The 19,062-nt window shown below is 40.5% G+C and overlaps 1 protein-coding gene and 2 pseudogenes across 1 annotated transcript; 1 reads left to right on the forward strand and 2 right to left on the reverse strand.

Annotated features, from left to right (window-relative positions):
• Positions 1-8,076: 8,076 nt before the first annotated feature.
• Positions 8,077-9,999, reverse strand: LOC142625321 (uncharacterized). The gene is made up of 2 exons (XM_075798999.1): positions 9,509-9,999; positions 8,077-8,092 (listed from the first exon to the last, which is right to left on the reverse strand). The coding sequence occupies exons 1-2, from the start codon at positions 9,997-9,999 to the stop codon at positions 8,077-8,079; spliced, it is 507 nt and encodes a 168-aa protein (XP_075655114.1).
• A 6,012-nt stretch (positions 10,000-16,011) lies between these two features.
• Positions 16,012-16,823, reverse strand: LOC142625322 (agamous-like MADS-box protein AGL29; annotated as a pseudogene).
• Positions 16,824-17,019: 196 nt separating this feature from the next.
• Positions 17,020-18,783, forward strand: LOC142625323 (agamous-like MADS-box protein AGL62; annotated as a pseudogene).
• The last annotated feature ends 279 nt before the right edge of the window (positions 18,784-19,062 follow it).

Raw genomic sequence — 19,062 nt, forward strand, 5'->3', positions numbered from 1 at the left:
AAGATCGTGGTCGGAGAGGAAGCCTGGTCGTGCGATGTTTATCCTTCTACGTCACTTATCCCCCACGATGATTGTGTTTTCTATCTCTTGAAAGTCCGATGATGTAGGATCGTATCCTAATATCAAATGTGCTGCTCTCACTTGTAAATCTTCACTCACGAAGACTTCTGAACGGAGGACGCGATTTAAGTCGGCAACGTTGCAGAAGCTCAGGCGTGGGCGTACGTGTTGTTTATCTGTGAGAAGAGACATTCGAAAGGACAAACATGGTCAGATCAGTGATAAACGTGAAGACCAGAAGTAATAATGTGCAATAAGGATTAAAGCAATAAAGGCGGTGGGATCGAATCACGGGTTAAGAAATTTAACTCCTAAGGAGTCACACCTGGATCTCCCCATACGACTGGGCAGTGAGGGCCGTCATGCCAGTTCCCTAAGGCGATGAGGTAGTCGTCCTTCATGCCCTTGTTGGATTTAGGCAGACAGGAGATCAGCCTGACTATGCTGGACCGTGATTTGATGTAATATCCTACGTTTTTAAGTTTGTGGCACTCGTACATAAAGGCAACGTCGTGCCATGTGAGGTTTAGGCCCATTTGCTCATTCAGGACGTCGACACTACCTAAGACCCTAAACATGTTAGGTGCGCACTGGTCTGGGCATAACCTATGCTTGCGAAGGTATTCCCTGGTCACATTTCTCATAGGGAGAGTCATTCCACCTTCTATGAAGGCAATCATTGGAATGATGACTTCTCCCGTTTTCCTAGCACCGCCTACGGCTTCTACTGGGCAATACTTTAGACCTACGATGTTGGGAATATGGTACTTGGCCCTAAATCCTTCCATACCGGCGTCGATATCAACCAGGCACTTAAATCTACCCATCTAGAAGAAACGAAAATGTGAGTTTAAAGAAGAAAGAAGTTTAGAGGGGAGCCGAGGATAGAATCCGAGAAGGGAGGAGTAAAGAAAAGCAAAAACTTACTGGAGTTGGTTATGCGGTTCTTCACGAATTTCTAGAGAGAAAAGGTGATGATTGATACTTTGATACAATTGATTTTTGCAGAAATGAATGAAGGCACGGGTTTCCAAGTGTTTTGACGTGCGGGAGGCGGCCTCGAAATTGAATTTGTCCCGCTCAAATTTTCAGGGCCAACCTGTACCGTTGGATGTTCATCTTACCATCGAACGTGGGGAACTGGATGTAACTTGCGGTCATAAATGCGCGTGTTCCGGATTTCGAAGCGTCAGAAGCGTTTTTCAGGGAACGAAAAAACCCACACACGTGTGGCAGTCTACAGAGCGTGCGGAATATGTACTGTTTGGTTCAAAACTCTATCTTTCTCCTTGGATGAGAGGGAAAAATAAAGTTTTGAGGGGCTATTGTGGGGGGTAAAAATTCCCGAATAAATATTTGGACTTTGGGCTTTATTGGCGGGTATCAATTTTTTTTTTTGTTAAAGCCTCCAGGCCCACAAGTCAGTATGCACTATAAAGGTCTGAGGAGTTGTCCGAGGAGGATTTTCTCCTCGGACTGGCCCGGCAATGACCCTGAGACTCGTCAAGAAGGTTAAAGGCAGAATTCTGGAAAAACCGATGGGTAAGAGGGTAATCCAAGCACCCTCTAGATGCAAGGATGTGATAGAAATATCTAGGGAAAAAGCTGCTACCTCCACATTAAAGACCCTGCATCTACCTCCCTGGCCGCATTAATGAGGAAATGACCTCTGAACAATAAAATTGAACCTGGCTGCTATTATTTAAGGATTTGAAGAAGGTGGTGGATGGGACAAGTATCTAAGAGAAAGATTTGTATGACACGTGGGTGAACAGTAAAGAGGAAGAAGTATATAAGGAGACGAGAGAGGAAAGAGAGGGAGATTGGCTAGAAAACTGAAAGGAGAACTAAGAATTGTAAACTCTGGTTTAGAAATAGAATATTTATACAAATCGTCCTCGGCTTACGTCCGAGGAGATCTATTTGTCATATTCGTTTATCACTTGCACAGATTGTAACATTTTAGCTTGCTAATCAAATCTCCAACATCCCGAACCTAGATTTCAAACTCATACTCTACAAATTACATTGTATAAGGCTCATTGGGCCTGAACCCAACATTCGCTTTTGGGTCCAAGTACAATTGTGCACTTACAAAATGTATAGTAGAATTCTCGTATATTAGAATAATGTGTAAAATGTGAATTTTCAAAAACTTATGTGGTAATCTTAGCTTTCATTTTACTATTATTTACTATATAATAAAAGTTGGGTCCTAAAAACCAATAGCCTTGTACCTTAATGGAGTCTGCTATCTTTTTTTAGAAGAACCATTGTTCAAAGTTCCCTTTCCCCACTATATTATCAAATCATAATTTAGCTAGAACTCTATTACCTAATTTTTAAGAAATTAATAGTCTACTTCAACTAAAATTATATTTATCTTATTAATTGTTAGAATAGTTTAATTTAGGTAAAATTCTTTCCCTTCAGAGGTTAATTTAGGTAAAACTCTATATTATCTAAAGTTTCATGACATTTTAAAATTATGCTCCAACTAAAATTTTATTGCTGAAATTTTCAAGAAATTTAAAATAGAATGTACTATTTATTATTATGACGATAATAATTGTAAACTAGTCAATAACTTGTGCAATGCATGAGAAGTTTAACAAAAAATATGAATTTTTTTTCTCTCTTTTATTTTTTTCTTTATTTTTGTCTAAATGTGAGATTTGATAAACTTGGTAGCTATTAATAGTATTTCATTTATTGACTACCGCATACCTTTGGTGCAATGGTCACTCCACAAGTATAAGTGTTTGTGAGGTGTGAGGAGAAAAAGGTTGGGGTTCAAGTCTCTAAGAGGGAGCTTCACACACATATACACTTAGATTAGGTTAGAGTAGAAATTCTATCTTGTATATAAAAAATACAAATAAAATTTTGTGGGGGTGATAGGTCCAATTGTGGGGGTGATAGGTCCAGGAGTATATATTGGGCCAGAGGCCCAATCTAAGGACATTGAGTAGTCCGAGGACGGGAAAATATTTTCTTAAGAATCCGCGTTGATAAGTAAAGAGGTAAAGTCTGATCAAGGTCCTCCGAGAAGGTAGTCTAAGGAGTGATACTTCCTCGGCTAAGTAAAGCCTAGGTCGGAAGGTGCGGTTTGCCACCTAAAAGCAACGTTCTAGGAGATCTTGTAGGTACGAATATACATCGTGAGAATACAGGATAAGGAAGTGCTATGTAATATCTAAGAGAAATCTGCTACCATCGCATTGAATGCTCTGTAGCTGACTCTCTGTTCGCATAAATGAGAAAGTAATGTCTGAGCAGCAGTGTTCAGCCTTACAGCTACTTCCAAAAGTTTCAGGAATGTGCTAATGAGACAACTATTCAAACCAACAATCTGATCCATACGTGGAGGCTAGAGAAAGGAGGAAAGGTGGTATAAAAAGAAGAGGAGCCACTTAGGATGGGAGATCGGAGAAAAAAGAGAGAAAAAAAATGTAGACTAAATATCAATATTTGTAATCTGTCTCTGAGTGAGATATATAGAAGAACCAGCCTCCTCAGGTTGAGTTCGAGGACGATTTTCCTTATATAAAACTGCTTCATCTGTATTTTATGATTACCTTGGCCCATTACAATTGATGAACAAACTCATTAGAACCTAGATTTTAAACTCACTCTCTACAAATTCATTGTATTGGATTCTTTGGGCCTATTCCCTTCCTATTTTAGGCTTAGGTGCAAAATGCGACCTTACAATAGTATTTCATTTATTGCCTAAATATGAAATTTATTCATTATCGTTGCTAATAATGTAATTATGATAGTTGTAAGTGCACAATTTGTACCTGGACCCAACCGAGGGATAGGTTCAGACCCAAAAAGCCTTATACAATGAAATTTGTAGAGCGTGGGCTTAAAACCTAGGTTTTATGGATATTGGACAACAGATAGGTGAGCTCGATCACCACTACCTACGCAATCAATGGATGAAAATAACAAAAATTCTCCTCGGATGTAAGCCGAGGATCACTTGTATTGCCTTTCTTTCTTTAAACCAAATATTAAAACCGAAGATAATGTGTACAGTGCTTTCTCTCTCTCTTCCTCATTTTTTTTCTTTGATCCCCCTTTCCTAATGCCTCTTTTCTTTCTTATATTTCTTTTCTTCTCCCTTTCATCTTCCACGTGTAGCACAGATCACCCAATTAGATACTTGTCACATCCACCACCTTCTTGAAATCTTCAAACAATAGCTGGAAAGCTGAACATTACTGTTCAGAGGTCATTTCCCCATTAATGCGGCCAGAGAGGTAGGTGTAGGGTCTTTAATGCGGTGGTAGCAGCCTTTTCCCTTGACATTTCTCATACGTTCTTCCTTTCTATAACAGTGTGGAACACATCATTACCCACCAAGCCTTCCAAAATTCTCTCCCCAAACATCATAACGTGTCATACGATCTTCACTTGACTTAGCTGAGGAGATGCCTCTCCTCGGACAACTTCATCAACCTTTCTAGCAAAAGCTGGCTTGTGGGCCTCAAAGGCTCTGCTCGGACAGGCTCACACCACCAAATCAGGCTCAAGGCCCAAATGCGTATTCTGACCATTTTACCCACACAATAGCCCCTCAAAACTTCATTTTTCTCCCTATCTAGGAAAGAAAATGAAGTTTTGACACAACACCACAACCTTCACACGCTTTTTAAATCAGCACGCGTGAAAACATCATCTCGCCTCTTTTAAACTGCTACTGACGCTTCGAAATCCGCCAGACCCACATTAATGGTTGTAGGTAACGCCCTGTCCCCCACGTCTAACGGTGTGATGCACATTCAATGGCTCGGGTCTTTTACTCAGATTTTGGTGGGATAACTCCCATTCAATGCCGCTCCCCATACGCCAAAACATCTAGGAAACCAAAACTCAACCTCTCACTTCAGAAATCAATCAAATCTCAAAAGTTCCTATTCTCTTTCCTCTCAAGAAGCTTGTGAAGAACCGTCTACCTCTTTCCTATAAGTTCTCAATCTTCTAAGTTCATTTCTCCTTGGCTATTATTCTCAGCCATTAATTATATCCTTCCCCTCTCTGAAATTTCACTCTTGCCCCCACCAAATGGGTAGATTCAAGTGTCTAGTAGATACCGATGCCGGTATGGAGGGTTTTTGGGCTAAATATCGTATTCCTCAAAACGTAAGTTTAAGATATTGCCCCCCTGAAGCCATAGCTGACGATAAGGAAGAATGAGAAGTTGTCATTCTCATCATCGCATTTTTAGAGGGCGGGATGACACTTCTTATGAAAAATGTAACCAGTGAGTACCTCCGCAACCATAGGCTGTGCCCAGACCAATGCACACCAAACGTGTTTAGAGTTTTAGGCTATGTCGATGCTCTAAATGAGCAAATGAGTCTAAACCTCACATGGCATGACGTCGTTTATATGTACGAGTGCCATAAGCTTAAAGACGTAGGATACTATCTCAAATCTAGATCTAGTATTGTTAGGCTCATATCCTGTCTTCCCAAATCCAACAAAGGTATGAAGGACGATTACCTGATTGCTTCTGGAATGTGGCACGATGGTCCTCATTGCCCAGTCGAATGGGGAACCCTAGGTGTGACTCCATAGGAATTAGATTCCCTAACCTATGACTTACTTGTTTTAACCTTATCATTTCTTATTACATTGTATGTTATTACTTCTTTATTTGGTATTCATTGTTGATCTAACCATGCTTGTATTCTCGGATGTTTTTGCAGACAAACAACAAGTACGGCCCCGTCTAAGCCTTTGCAGCGTTGTGGACCTCAATCACATTCTACGATCCGAGGTGTTCGTGAGCGAAGACCTATACAGCCATCTTATATTGGGATATAACCCTCTGTCAGAGGACTTCCAAAATATCGGCAACGCGATCATTGCGAGTGACCAGAGATGCGGAAGGATAGACATTTCAAGACCTGGCTTTCTTTCTGCCCACGAGCTACCGGATGATCCTTCCATCATCGGGTACACATGACCAATTAGAGTGGTCCCTCTTTCGACACGTCCCCAGGAAATAACCATCCGAGAAAAGACAGCATCTTCGCACCTATTCCTTGAAGAGGAAATTGATCAGTTCCGCCTTGAGGAAGCCGAAAGACCTTAAGAGGGCCACGTCGTCATCCTTTCGGACGAAGAAAACAAACCTGCGGAGGACTCTGGTATAAAAGACTTAGTAACAGCGCAGGTCGATATTAGTGCCGAGGAAGAAGAGATGTCCAACCTAAGAGCATTGATGTCCACGAGGGGCACACAAGCTCCCAAAAAGGATTCAACTGAATCTCAACCCCCTCCCAAGCTGCCACCACCTCCTCCTTCTCCTTCCGACCCTAAGGTTCCTGTCTTCGACCCCATAAAGAAAAGGAAAAATGAGGCCGAGGAGAGAGAAATGGCATAATAGAAGAAACTAAAGCAACAACAACAACAACAAGTTACTAAGGGTAGAACGCTCGCCCCTTCTATAGAGAGTGGGGAAAGTCATGGTCTGGCCGAGGTGCACCGCACGCAGGCCAATTGGTCCCCTATACTGGAATTAGATGGGGCTCCAATCCCTTGTCACTCCAGCATTAGGGAGTTCCAGCGAGGACATGGCCATCACTTGGCGAACGCCCTGGAACAGCCTTTTCTTCTTCCAAAGGACATGGAGGCTTTGGAGAGTATGACCCAACCCCACCTCTTCCTCTCCCTAAAAATGGACTTGGCTTTGGTAAGTGTCCTCCAACTACTTCTATCTCACTGTTTTTATTATCTTTCTGCGTAAAGTCTTTCATACGTGTTTCTATGTTGTTTCTACCATAATGCACTTGCTCAACATTTCAACGCAGGCAATTCAAGAGGTTTTTGTTGCCAAGAAGTGGGTGGAAGACTCTCAGAAATAGGCCACAGCCGAACTCCAGGTTAGAGTCGAAACCGAGAAGACTTTAGGCCGTGTCGTGGCAGACAACGAGGATCTGACCAAAAAATTGGCAGACAAAAAGAGAGAGAGAAACAGTGCCGAGGCCGGCCTCAAAACTACCAAGGCTTAAGTGGAGGGGCAACGCAAACTTCTGCGCCAAAAAGAAGAGGACCTATCCAAAGCTCAGCAAGAGAATTCAGACTTAAGAAAGGAGCTTGCTCAAGCCAAGGAGGAGGTTTGTACCCTTAAGGAAACCATAAAGGCTGCCAAGAAGGCTTCTTATAATGAAGGGGTTGAGGCAACAGAAACCCGACTGACTGAGGAGCTAGCAGAACTATGTAGGGAGTACTGCCAACAAATTTAGGCAGAAGCCCTAAATGTGGTAGGAGTCCCGACTACCTCTGAATGGAGGAAATCCGAGAACATTTGGATTCCAGAGGACATCCGAGTGATTGAAGACCTTCCCCCTATTTCAACTACCTCCGAGGCAGTGCCTTCGACACAGCCACCTCCAATTCAAGAACCTATTCCATCTCCTAAAGAACTTACTGGTTTTGATAAAGAGAGGGAACAAGGTGACAAGGCTGAGAAGCGCCTAAACGAGCATGCTGAGCCAAACACTGCTCCACCAGCGGCGGAGGACAAAGGAAAACAAGTCCAAACCTCGTCCGAAGCTGAGCCTTAGCAGACAGAGGAGGAGGACAAAATGAAAGAGGCCGCAAAGAAGTCCAAGCAAGACCCTTCACTTAAACTCAAGGCATAGGTCATTTGGGACTTTGTCTTTATGTAGCTTTTTTTTTCTTTTTTTTTCCAGGACTCTTATTTTAATCCTTTCATTTTCGATGTACCCGCTGACATTATCAATGGCAAATTTAAAAGATTGCTCTTTAATCCATTGCTAATTTCCTTTACTGAAATATTTATCTCCTTTACCTTAATGTAAATTACATGTATAGCATAAACGACTTAACATCTTAATGCACAAAGAAATCTTTATAATGCTTCAGCCAATGCTGGTAATTCGCTATGAAACTACGCTCAATTTACTGACTTAAATTATCAAAGGATAACCTATGTATTAAAACGGTAATATCCGAAGTGCAATAGCATACAATTAACTATGTACGAAGATATCTGAACTTAAAACAAGACAAAAACAGTTTAAGACTTAATTTGATGTTTAATTTGGTCACAAAGCAAACCTTTAAACTTACCATGGTAGGTGGCCCAAGGATCCAAGCATATCTAAATTTCACCAAGGTAGATGGTCCGAGGACTAGGCGTAATTAAGGTTTCATCTAACATTTAGTAAAATATCAATTTTCACGAGGTATGTGGTCCGAGGAGCCATGCATGACCAAGTTTCTGTTTGATACTTATGAAAACTGCAATGCTAATTTCCCTAAAGTAGATGGTCCGAGGACCAGACGTAACTAAGGTTCTGTTTAATACTTAATAATATATCAATTTTCACAAGGTATGTGGTTTGAGGAGCCATGCATGACCAAGTTTCTGTTTGATACTTATGAAATAATGAATTGAAACACAGCACAATGATAATAGAACAAAAATGGCAAGAGTGTCTTTCATTAATAGTAGTACCTTCGTAGGTTATTTACATTCCAAGGACGTTGTACAATCTTTTCATCTAAGTCTGCTAGACGATATGCCCCTATGCCTGCTATAGAAGTGATACGATACGGTCCTTCCCAGGTAGGTCCTAACTTTCCCAATGCTGGGTTCTTGGCAGTACCCAAGACCTTCCTCAATACTAGGTCTTCAGGTGCAAATGGCCTTAACTTCACATGAGCATCATACCCTCGTTTGAGCTTATGCTGATAATAAGCTAGCTGAACCATGGCGGTCTCTCGCCGTTCCTCAACTAGATCCAAGCTTTTCTCCAGTAAACCATCGTTATTATCTAGGCTGAAAGAGCTCGTCCTCAATGTCGGAAACCCAGTTTCCAAAGGGATCACGGCCTCGGCCCCATAAGTCATGAAGAAGAGCGTTTCTCCAGTGGATCTTCGTGGCATAGTCCGATATGTCCACAGAACATGTGGCAATTCTTCCACCCACCTTCCCTTTGCATCATCCAGCCTCTTCTTGAGTCCACTTACTATAACTTTGTTAACTGCCTCGGCCTGCCCATTTCCTTACGGATAAGCTGGAGTGGAGTATCTATTCGTGATGCCTTACTATCAAACTGCAGCCCATTATCTGAAATAAGAGTATGAGGTATTCCAAACCTAGTGATAATGTTCTTCCAAACAAATTTCTTTACATCGACATCTCTAATGTTTGACAAAGGCTCAGCTTCAACCCACTTGGTAAAGTAATCGGTTCCCACGAGCAACTATCTTTTATTTCCCACAGCCTTTGGGAAAGGGCCTACTATGTTCAATCCCCATTTAGCATTGGTCGCACTTTTTCGCATAATTCTAGGCCTTTCTCTGCATGTTGGGCCACCAATACCCCTAGGTCAGAGCTCTATGAGCTAAGGACCTTCCACCTGTATGGCTTCCACAAATCCCTTCATGCAATTCCTCCAACAGTGACTCTGTTGCTTCAGGGTGTATACACAGCAAGTATGGCCCAGAAAAGAAGCGTTTATACAGCTTCCGATCCTCGGACAACCAGAATCGGGGCGTCTTTCTACGAACTTTATCTGCCTCAGATCTCTCCTCGGGCAGGACATCACTCTTAAGAAAGGATATTATGGGGTCCATCCAACTAGGTCCGAACCTAACTTGATGAATATAGATAGCACCAATAGCAGTCGGAGCAGGTTTCAACAAATCTTCAACGAGAATGACTCGGGGCAAATTTTTAGCCGAAGATGTTGTAAGTGTGGCTAATGAATCAGCATGTGTATTCCCACTCCTAGATATATGCATCAAGGTAAAAGAGTCAAGTTTGGATTGTGAACTCCTAACCCGGGTCAAATATTCTTGCATTCTTGGATCCCTAGCCTCTAATGTCCCCACCATTTGGCCCACGAATAACTGAGAATCTGAGAACATTGAGACTGACTTTCCCCCCATTTTCTGAACCATATCCATCCCAACCAATACAACTTCGTACTTAGCCTCATTATTAGTGGCCAAGAACCCCAATTTCAATAATTTCTCAAAAGTAATTCCTTCAGGGGACACCAAAACTAGCCCCACACCTGATTCTCTTTGGTTCACCGTGCCATCGACGTACACTTTCCAAATCGGAAGTTCCCTGCACGAAATCATGCCAACTGATTTTCCATCCTTGTGCAACCCCTTTGCACTTTCTTCTAATGAAGGTTCAGAGAATTCTGCCACCAAATCAGCAAGGACTTGGCCATTGATAGAAGTGCGAGGTATATATTTAATATCAAAAGCCCCCAAGATAGTTCCCCACTTAGCTATCCTTCCCGAGTAATCAGTACTTCGCAATACCAACTTAAGAGGGAGCTGAGTCAAAACAACAACTGTGTGGGATTGGAAATAGTGAGGAAGCTTACGCATAGCATGCACTATGGCCAGAATCGCTTTCTCCAACGGCAAATAACGCACCTTAGCTTCATGCAAAGATTTGCTCACTGGTCTCTATATACCACTATAGTCTCGTATTAAAACCAAACTGACGACGTGAAAGGCCACCACTATATACGCAAACAGGAGTTCATCCACCTCTGGCCGAGACATGATGGGTGGTCGAGAAATATACTCTTTAAGTTGTTGAAAAGCTAAGGCACATTTCTCGGTCCATTCGAACCCCTTCCATTTATTCAGCAACTAGAAGAAAGGTCTACACCTATCAGCGGATCGAGAAATAAACCTGTTGAGAGTAGCAGTCATCCCCGTTAGCTTCTGAAATTCCTTTGGATTCCGAGGAGGTTGCAAGTTGTTAATTGCCCTAACTTGTGCCAGATTTACTTCTATTCCTTTATAAGTCACCATGTAGCCTAGGAATTTACCAGAGCCTATGCCAAAAGAGCATTTAGAGGCGTTAAGGTGCAACTTGTACCTCCTCAACGTCTGAAAAGTGTCATTCAAATCTTTCACGTGCATGGACACGACCTTGCTTTTCACTACCATGTCATCCACATACACTTCAATAGTCTTTCCCAATTGCGACTCGAACATCCTGGTCATCATCCTTTGATAGGTAGCCCCTGCGTTTTTCAAACCAAATGGCATCACCTTGTAATGATAATTTCCCATAGGAGTAATGAAGGTTGTTTTCTCCTGATCATCTAGTGGCAAAGGTATTTGGTAATAGCCTTGGAACGCATCCAAAAAACTCATCCGAGGATGTCCAACTGTAGCATCCACCAACTGATCTATGCAAGGCATTGAAAACGAATCCTTAGGACAAGCCTTGTTCAAGTCTGTGAAGTCCACACACACTCTCCACTTTCCGCTCTTCTTCTTCACCACTATAGTGTGAGCCAACCATTCCGGATAAAAAACTTCTTTAATTTTCCCAGCCCTTTTAAGCTTGAGCACCTCTTCCTTGACAGCCTCGGCATGTTCTTTAGAAGAACGCCGACGTGGTTGCCTCCTCGGAACAACAACAGGATTCACATTTAAATGATGGCAAATGAAGCTTGAATCAACTCCAGGGGCTTCATTAGGATCTCAGGAAAATATGTCGATATTTTTTTTCAAAAACATAACCAATTCCATCTTCTCTTGATGTGGTAGCCGAACACCAACCTGAAAGAAATTTTCGAGATCATCACTTATAAGAAATCTTTCTAACTCTTCACATGTTGCCTCATTTGCTGTCACCGCACTGGGCGCATCCAGAGACGTTAATTGCTATAAGTCCCCCGTAGCCGAGACTAAGGACTCTGGTTCGGCCTGATGCAGTATTGCAGCCGATATACATTGTCTTGTTACCGATTGGCTCCCAAGAATTTCTTTAATTAGTCCCCCCGATGGGAACTTCACCTTGACATGTGGAGTTGAGGAAACAGCACCCAGAGCATGCAACCAAGGCCTTGCGACGATGGCCGTGTATGGAAAATAAGCGTCAACCACAATGAAATCTACATCAACTGTTTATGGACCTAACTGCACAGGCAAGCAAATTTGTCCCTTTGATACGACGGCCTTCCCTTCAAAACTTATTAACGGCAAACCATAAGGAGTAAGATCATCTAGCTTTAAATTAAGCCCCTTAAACAAATCAGGGTACATAATATCTGCGCTACTACCCTAATCAATCATCACTCTCTTCACGTCATAGCCCTCTAGCCTCAGAGTAACCACTAGAGCATCGTTATGAGGTTGAATGGTACCAACCTTATCTTCATCCGAAAAGCCCAAAATAGGCGGAATACTCCCTTTACTCTTCTTTGGCTTTGAGCCAGACTACTCGACGAGAATATGTGACACAGACATCACTCTAGTAAGACAGGAGCCAGACTTGCCAAGAGCAGCGAAAATAACATTAATCGTTCCCAAGGGCGGCCTGGATGAGTTGTTCCCTTGATTTATCGAACTTGAATGGCTTCCTTGTCCGTTGGGATGGCACAAAAATTGCTTCAACTTCCCTTTACTAACCAACTGCTCCAAATGGTTCCATAGTGTCCAACAATTCTCGGTGGTATGACCCACGTCCTGATGATAGTGGCAAATGAGATTCTGGTTCCGCTTCGTAGGATCTCCAGCCATCTTGCTGGGCCATTTGAAGTATGGTTCCTTTCGTACCTTCTCCAACAACTGATGTACCGGTTCTCGGAATACGGTGTTGACCACCTGAGGAGTGGCTGAACCAGATTGCCCAGCGAAATCTCTCCTCGACCTGTTGTTATCGTATCTATCCAACCTGAAATCCCTCCTCTCCTAAGGGATAACCTTCGCCTTGCCCTTACCTTGCTGCTGATCTTCCTCGACCCGTTTGTACTTGTTAATACGATCCATGAGCCGACGTATACTCCGTACAGGCTTTTTGGTCAGAGATTTCCTTAAGTCGTGATCAGTTGGGAGGCCTACCTTGAAAGTGTTAATCGCTACCTCATCAAAATCGCTGTTGATTTCATTAAACATCTCCCAGTATCTATCAGAGTATGTTTTCAAGGTTTCTCCCTCCCTCATGGCCATAAACAATAATGAGTCCAAAGGCCGATGAACTCTACTACAGGTAATGAATCGAGAGCCAAATGCCCTAGTGAACTCCATGAAGGAATCAATAAAACCCGCCTTCAGGTCGTTAAACCATCTCATAGCAACAGGTCCCAAACTAGAGGGGAAGACTTTGCACATTAAGGTTTCATTCTTAGAGTGTACCGCCATCCTCTGATTGAAATGACTCACGTGCTTTACTGGGTCCGTTTTGCCATTATAGATGGTGAACGTAGGCTGAGTGAACAGTCATGGAAGCTTTCCCTTCTCGATCCTGCGTGAGAAAGGTGACCTGGAGATCTAGTGCAATGCCCTACTCATAGCATCATTTTCCAAGCCCTTGGAGGAAGGCTTCTTATCCTTACGAACCAAAAGGTCGTCCTTCTCATACGAGAAAGTTTCGCTAAGAGGAGTCCTGGACCTTGACCTGTAACTACTACCTTGGGAGTCTTCAGAAGAAGGATTAGAAAAAGATGGTGTCCGCCTCCGTCTCGCACAACGCAACTTCTTCTTAAGGTGATCAATCTCCTTCTGTATGGCCTTCGTATCATCCTCCTGGGGGACTCTGCTTCCACCATGCGAATGACTCCTACCGGGGTGCACCGTATGTACACTTCCCTCTCGATCCCTCTCACGTTCAAGATGTTGGAAATGATCCTCACACTGGGACCCCTGAGACTTTGCATGACGCGGATTTGAGCCTGCCATAGTGCTCCAATTCCTTTAGCACAAGGTTTTCCACAGACGGCGCTAATTGTAAATGCACAATTTGTACCCGGACCCAACCGAGTGATGGGTTCAGGCCCAAAAAGCCTTATACAATGAAATTTGTAAAGCGTGGGCTTGAAACCTAGGTTTTATGAATATTGGACAACAGATAGGTGGGCTAGATCGCCACTACCTACGCAATCAATGGATGAAAATAACGGAAATTCCTCTCGGATGTAAGCCGAGGATCACTTGTATTGCCTTTCTTTCTTTAAACCAAAGATTAAAACTGAAGATAATGTGTACAATGCTTTCTCTCTCTCTTCCTCCCTTTTTTTCTCCAATCCCCCTTTCCTAATGCCTCTATTCTTTCTTATATCCCTTTTCTTCTCCCTTTCATCTTCCACGTGTAGCACAGATCACTCAATTAGATATTTGTCACATCCACCACCTTTTTGAAGTCTTCAAATAATAGCTGGAAGGCTGAACATTACTGTTCAGATGCCATTTCCCCATTAATGCGGCTAGAGAGGTAGGTACAGGGTCTTTAAGGCGGTGGTAGCAGCCTTTTCCCTTGATATTTCTCATACGTTTTTCATTTCTATAACTGTGTGGAACACATCATTACCCACCAAGTCTTCCAGAATTCTCTCCCCAAACATCATAACGTGTCATACGATCTTCACTTGACTTAGCCGAGGAGATGCCTCTCCTCGGACAACCTTATCAACCTTTCTAGCAAGAGCTGGCTTGTGGCCTCAAAGGCTCTGCTCGGATAGGCTCACACCACCAAATCAGGCCCAAGGCCCAAATGCGTATTCTGACAATTTTACCCACACAATAGTTATTAATAGTATTTCATTTTAGTTGTGGAAATATTTTAATGGAGAGTTTACTTATGGAATAAAATTTAAACTCAATTAAAAATTTTATATTAGAAAAATAAGATGTAAAACAAAATTTGTCTGGCAAAATATTATGAGGAAAAGAATTCGGAATGAATGGGTTCACTTTGACCATTAAGAGTAGGTAACCCGTTTTCTATGTATTTATTTCTATTGCATTCTATCTCATCATATAAATCAAATGTCTCCAGTTTTATATATATTACTAGTCAGTAGCTCGTGTAATGCGTAGAAATAATTAACAACTATGATTTTTTATTCTTTTTATTTTTTGTCTAAATATGAAATTTGATCATTATTGTAATTATTAATAGGCATTTATTAGCCCAAATCTGAAATTTGATAATAATGATAACTATTAATAGGTATTTATTAGAATTTTCTTTGTATATTAAATTATCTATTCTACAATTTAAATAAAACATCACCTGAAAGTATTCTAATGGAAGGTTTAAATATATGATAGAATTTAAAAGCAATCAAAAATATATATATTAATATAATAATGTCTAAAATTATGAGACCTCAAAACTTACATGTCAAAATATTACGAATTTAATCAAAAGTCATACATTTTCGGTTTTATATATATTACTATTTAGCAACCCATACAATGTACATGAAACTTTAACATAATATGGTATTTTTCCTTTTTATTTTTTGTCTAAATATAAAAATTAAAAATTTTGGTAGTTATTAAGAGTCATTTATTATGATTATTTTTATATATGAAACTATTATAAATTATAGTTTTTTTTTTTAAATAAGAAACCATATTTATAGTTTTAAAAATTTATTTTCTTATAATTGTGTTTCTATATGATACTATATATAAATTTACATATAGAATATAATTAAAACTCAATTAAGTTATAGATTTTTTTTATAGCATGTTATTAATACGTGCATTAGTCATACCACTATATATAGGTATTGCTTGCTTTTGAAGTTCAGACAGAGATCAAGAGGGAGAAAACAAAAAGTTCAGAAGTATAACGCGAGAAGTTTTATGTGTCTCCCTCGTTTGCTTTGCAACGACGACGATACAAAACTTTGTTTTTTTTGAATGGGACAGGAACCGACGTAGCAGGAGCCATTTGCCTCACGTACCAATGGTTTCGCTTTCTCTTTTCTCTGATTTCATGTAAGCTTTACGTGCTCTGCTCACAACGTACATATATTTCATTTTTATTTATGATACATATTAAAGATTTACAGTATATAGTCCAAACTGTTTTTAAGTCAATTAGAACTATTTCAAAGTAAGATAGGGTATGGATTTATTTTATTTATTTATTGATAATGAAAAGATATGGAATTTAATCTAATGTTTTTGTCACCAAATATTCTTCAGCAATCTCAAGGTTAAACAGAGTTTGCTTACTGAGTATCGGACTGTCAAACCAGAAGGCATCTGAATCTGAAAGATGACTTCATGAGTTTTATTGCTGATAAAGGAACATCACATAAAAACAGATGCAGAGAAAGAGAGTTACTTCATATAAGTCTGAAAAAGCCTATAACATAAACCAGCGAGCCCAACATTCTTCCATTACCTTATGATTAGGGCTACAATACTGCCGTGAGGATCAAGGGAAGAATTACCCCGGCCAGGTCAGCGCCGGGTGATAAGTAGCTCCATCAGAGTTGGTGGTTGAAGATGAAGCAGAAGTTTGGGCCAACCTCTCCTTTATTTTCTTGGTTAGCTTCCCCTTAAGATCCTCCAATGCCGCCGGCTAAATCAGCAGCTCATTATAGTGAGTTCATTAGATGGAGTACTCAACCAGTTGCAGCACCTGGGGTTTCTTTGATCACAATCTGCTGGAGTTTCTCCCCTCGCTTCTTTTCAGCGTCCAGTTGAGAAACCAGATCAGAATACTTCTTGTGCAGCTCACAAAGAACTCTCTCTTGGTATGCCTCCACTTTCCAAATTGAAGAAGCAGCATCAGGGTGGCCTAGCCTGTTCATTACTACATCAGCAGAGGGGTTACCAAAACCAGGGGAGAGGATAACAAGGGCTGTCTCAACAACACAAATGGTACAAAGTTCGCTGGCCTTCTTGAAGAGGCCAGATTGTCATTTTTAGAATGATACTTGCCGAGCATCTTTTCCTTGAATTATCTTTGCTGGAGTCTTTTTGCGCCGCATGCTATCTTCTTGTAGTTTGCATAACTATTTGAAGAGTAGTGAGAAGCTCGAGAAATTCTTAGGAGACACACCGGGTTTTATAGGGTATGATGCCTTAACCAACTCTCAAATCTATTCAATTTTCGGATTTCTTTCTATATACTACCTCTGTGATAAGAAAATTACGAGATAATCTTCTCTTTCTTGTGGAAAAATAATGAAAATTTCAAATATCGTAAGTTCTTAATTGGGATACTAAAACTACATTTGACTATTAGTAAAAATTGGGACAGAAAAGGGAATTAATTCCAAAATAAGACTACCAAAGATATCTAAAGAGTTGAAAAGGGAATTAATTCCAGAATGTAAAATAGTTATTACTATAGGGATATTCTACCAATGTGTCCAAATTCCACTAGGACCCAAAACCATGACATCAGTTCCCCTTCCCTTGGGTCCAAACTCATTGAAAATAAGTATTAAAGGAGGTTGCAATTTGGGTAAAACTTAAATTGGAAGCCAAATATGTACATCTATGTGTGATCAAGAGTGTTATGTTATATATGTGTGTGTGTGTATATATATATATAACATAAATTTTAATTTTTCTTCTCATTTATAAATTGGATTTAGTTAAAAACTAAGTATATAAATATAATCATGAAACGTTGCGGAATGATATGGTATTGTTTGATTAGTCTCACAATATTGAAACAATTCACTTCAAGTTTCTACTTTATCAACAAAACCCAGAAGGCACTCAACTCATGGTATGGGGTATTGGTTTTAGTTAGACAGGTGTCCTCAACGCATAAATTAGGAATTCATTTCGATGTTGCATATATGATTGCTATGATGACAAAAGGTTTGCCTTGGAATTGGTAATTTCATGCATAACCCTCTTGTTAATATTTCTGTTGGCTTTTAACATTTCTGAAGCAATAATGCGAATAAACTATTAAGAAAGGCAGTTATATTAGTAACATTTTAATTTTATTTCTCTTTGTTTTCTGTGGTGCTATCAGATTGATAGGGGGATACTTGTAATCTTTGAGTGCAAGATTCTCCATTAAACTTGAAACTCTTGGCATTGTCTTAAATAGGCGAGTTCTTCTGTCCCCCAGCAAATGCGTCCAAATCCATCATGATGATGATTGTAAGGGTACAAGAATAACATAATAACAAACATTTTTTGTCCTCTCGCTGCTCTTCAAATAGTTTTGTCGAGTGCAAGAAGATAGCAACGGGCACAAAAAAACTCAAGAAAAGATGATTCAAGGAGATGATGCTCGGCCATTTTTGTTCTCAAAATGACAATCTGGCCTCTTTAAGAAGGCCAACTAACTTTGTACCTTGTGTGCTGTTGGGACTGCCATTGTTATCTTCATCCCTGATGGCAAGGCCTTCTTCTTTGGTCACCCCTCTGTTGATTTAGCAATGAAAAGGCTTGGCTACTTAGATGCTTCTACAATTCAGGAAGCCAAGGCTCACAAGGATAGAGTTCTTTGTGACTTGAACAAGAAGTATTCTGATTTGGTTGCTCAATTGGATGCTGAAAAGAAGCAAGGGGAGAAACTCAAGCAGATTATGAAGGAAATCCAGGGGTGCTGCAACTAGTTCAGTACCCCATCAAATGAACTCAACTATGAGGAGCTGCTCATTCAGCAGGTCGCAAAATGGAGGATCGTAAGGGGAAACTAACCAAGGAAAAAAAGGAGAGGTTGGCCAAGACTTATGCTTCATCTGCAGCCATCAACTCTGTTGGAGATACTAATCCCCCAGGTACTCACTTGGGGATAGTTCTTTTGATCCTCATGGCAGCATTGTAGGCTGTAATGAATTGCATGATGGAAGAGAGTTTGGCTTGGCTGTTTTATGTTATAGGCTTTTCAGATTTATTAATATCGTCAAGTCACTCTCTTTCTCTTCATCTGTTTTATGTGATGTTCCTTTTCCAATAATAATACTCATGATGAAGTAATTTTTTTTAGATGCTTTGCTGTAACTGTCAGATACTCCAGTATCGTTACTCTCTTTTAACCTCGGTGATGGCTGAAGAATATCTCATTAAAAAAAGAGATCCTTGTTATGGAAGCATTTGGCAATGACATTATGCTATAATTGCATTTTTAACTAGTCTTTGTGTTTATTTCTTTTTTTTTTAAAGGAGCCAAAATTAAACTGAAAAGAAAAAAAAGAAAAGAAAAGAAAAAGTGTTACAATGCCCCAAATCACAATCACCCATCTTTGTTTGATTTAA

This window comes from Castanea sativa, chromosome 2 (genome assembly GCF_040712315.1).
Source record: "Castanea sativa cultivar Marrone di Chiusa Pesio chromosome 2, ASM4071231v1".
Taxonomy (NCBI): Eukaryota; Viridiplantae; Streptophyta; class Magnoliopsida; order Fagales; family Fagaceae; genus Castanea; species Castanea sativa.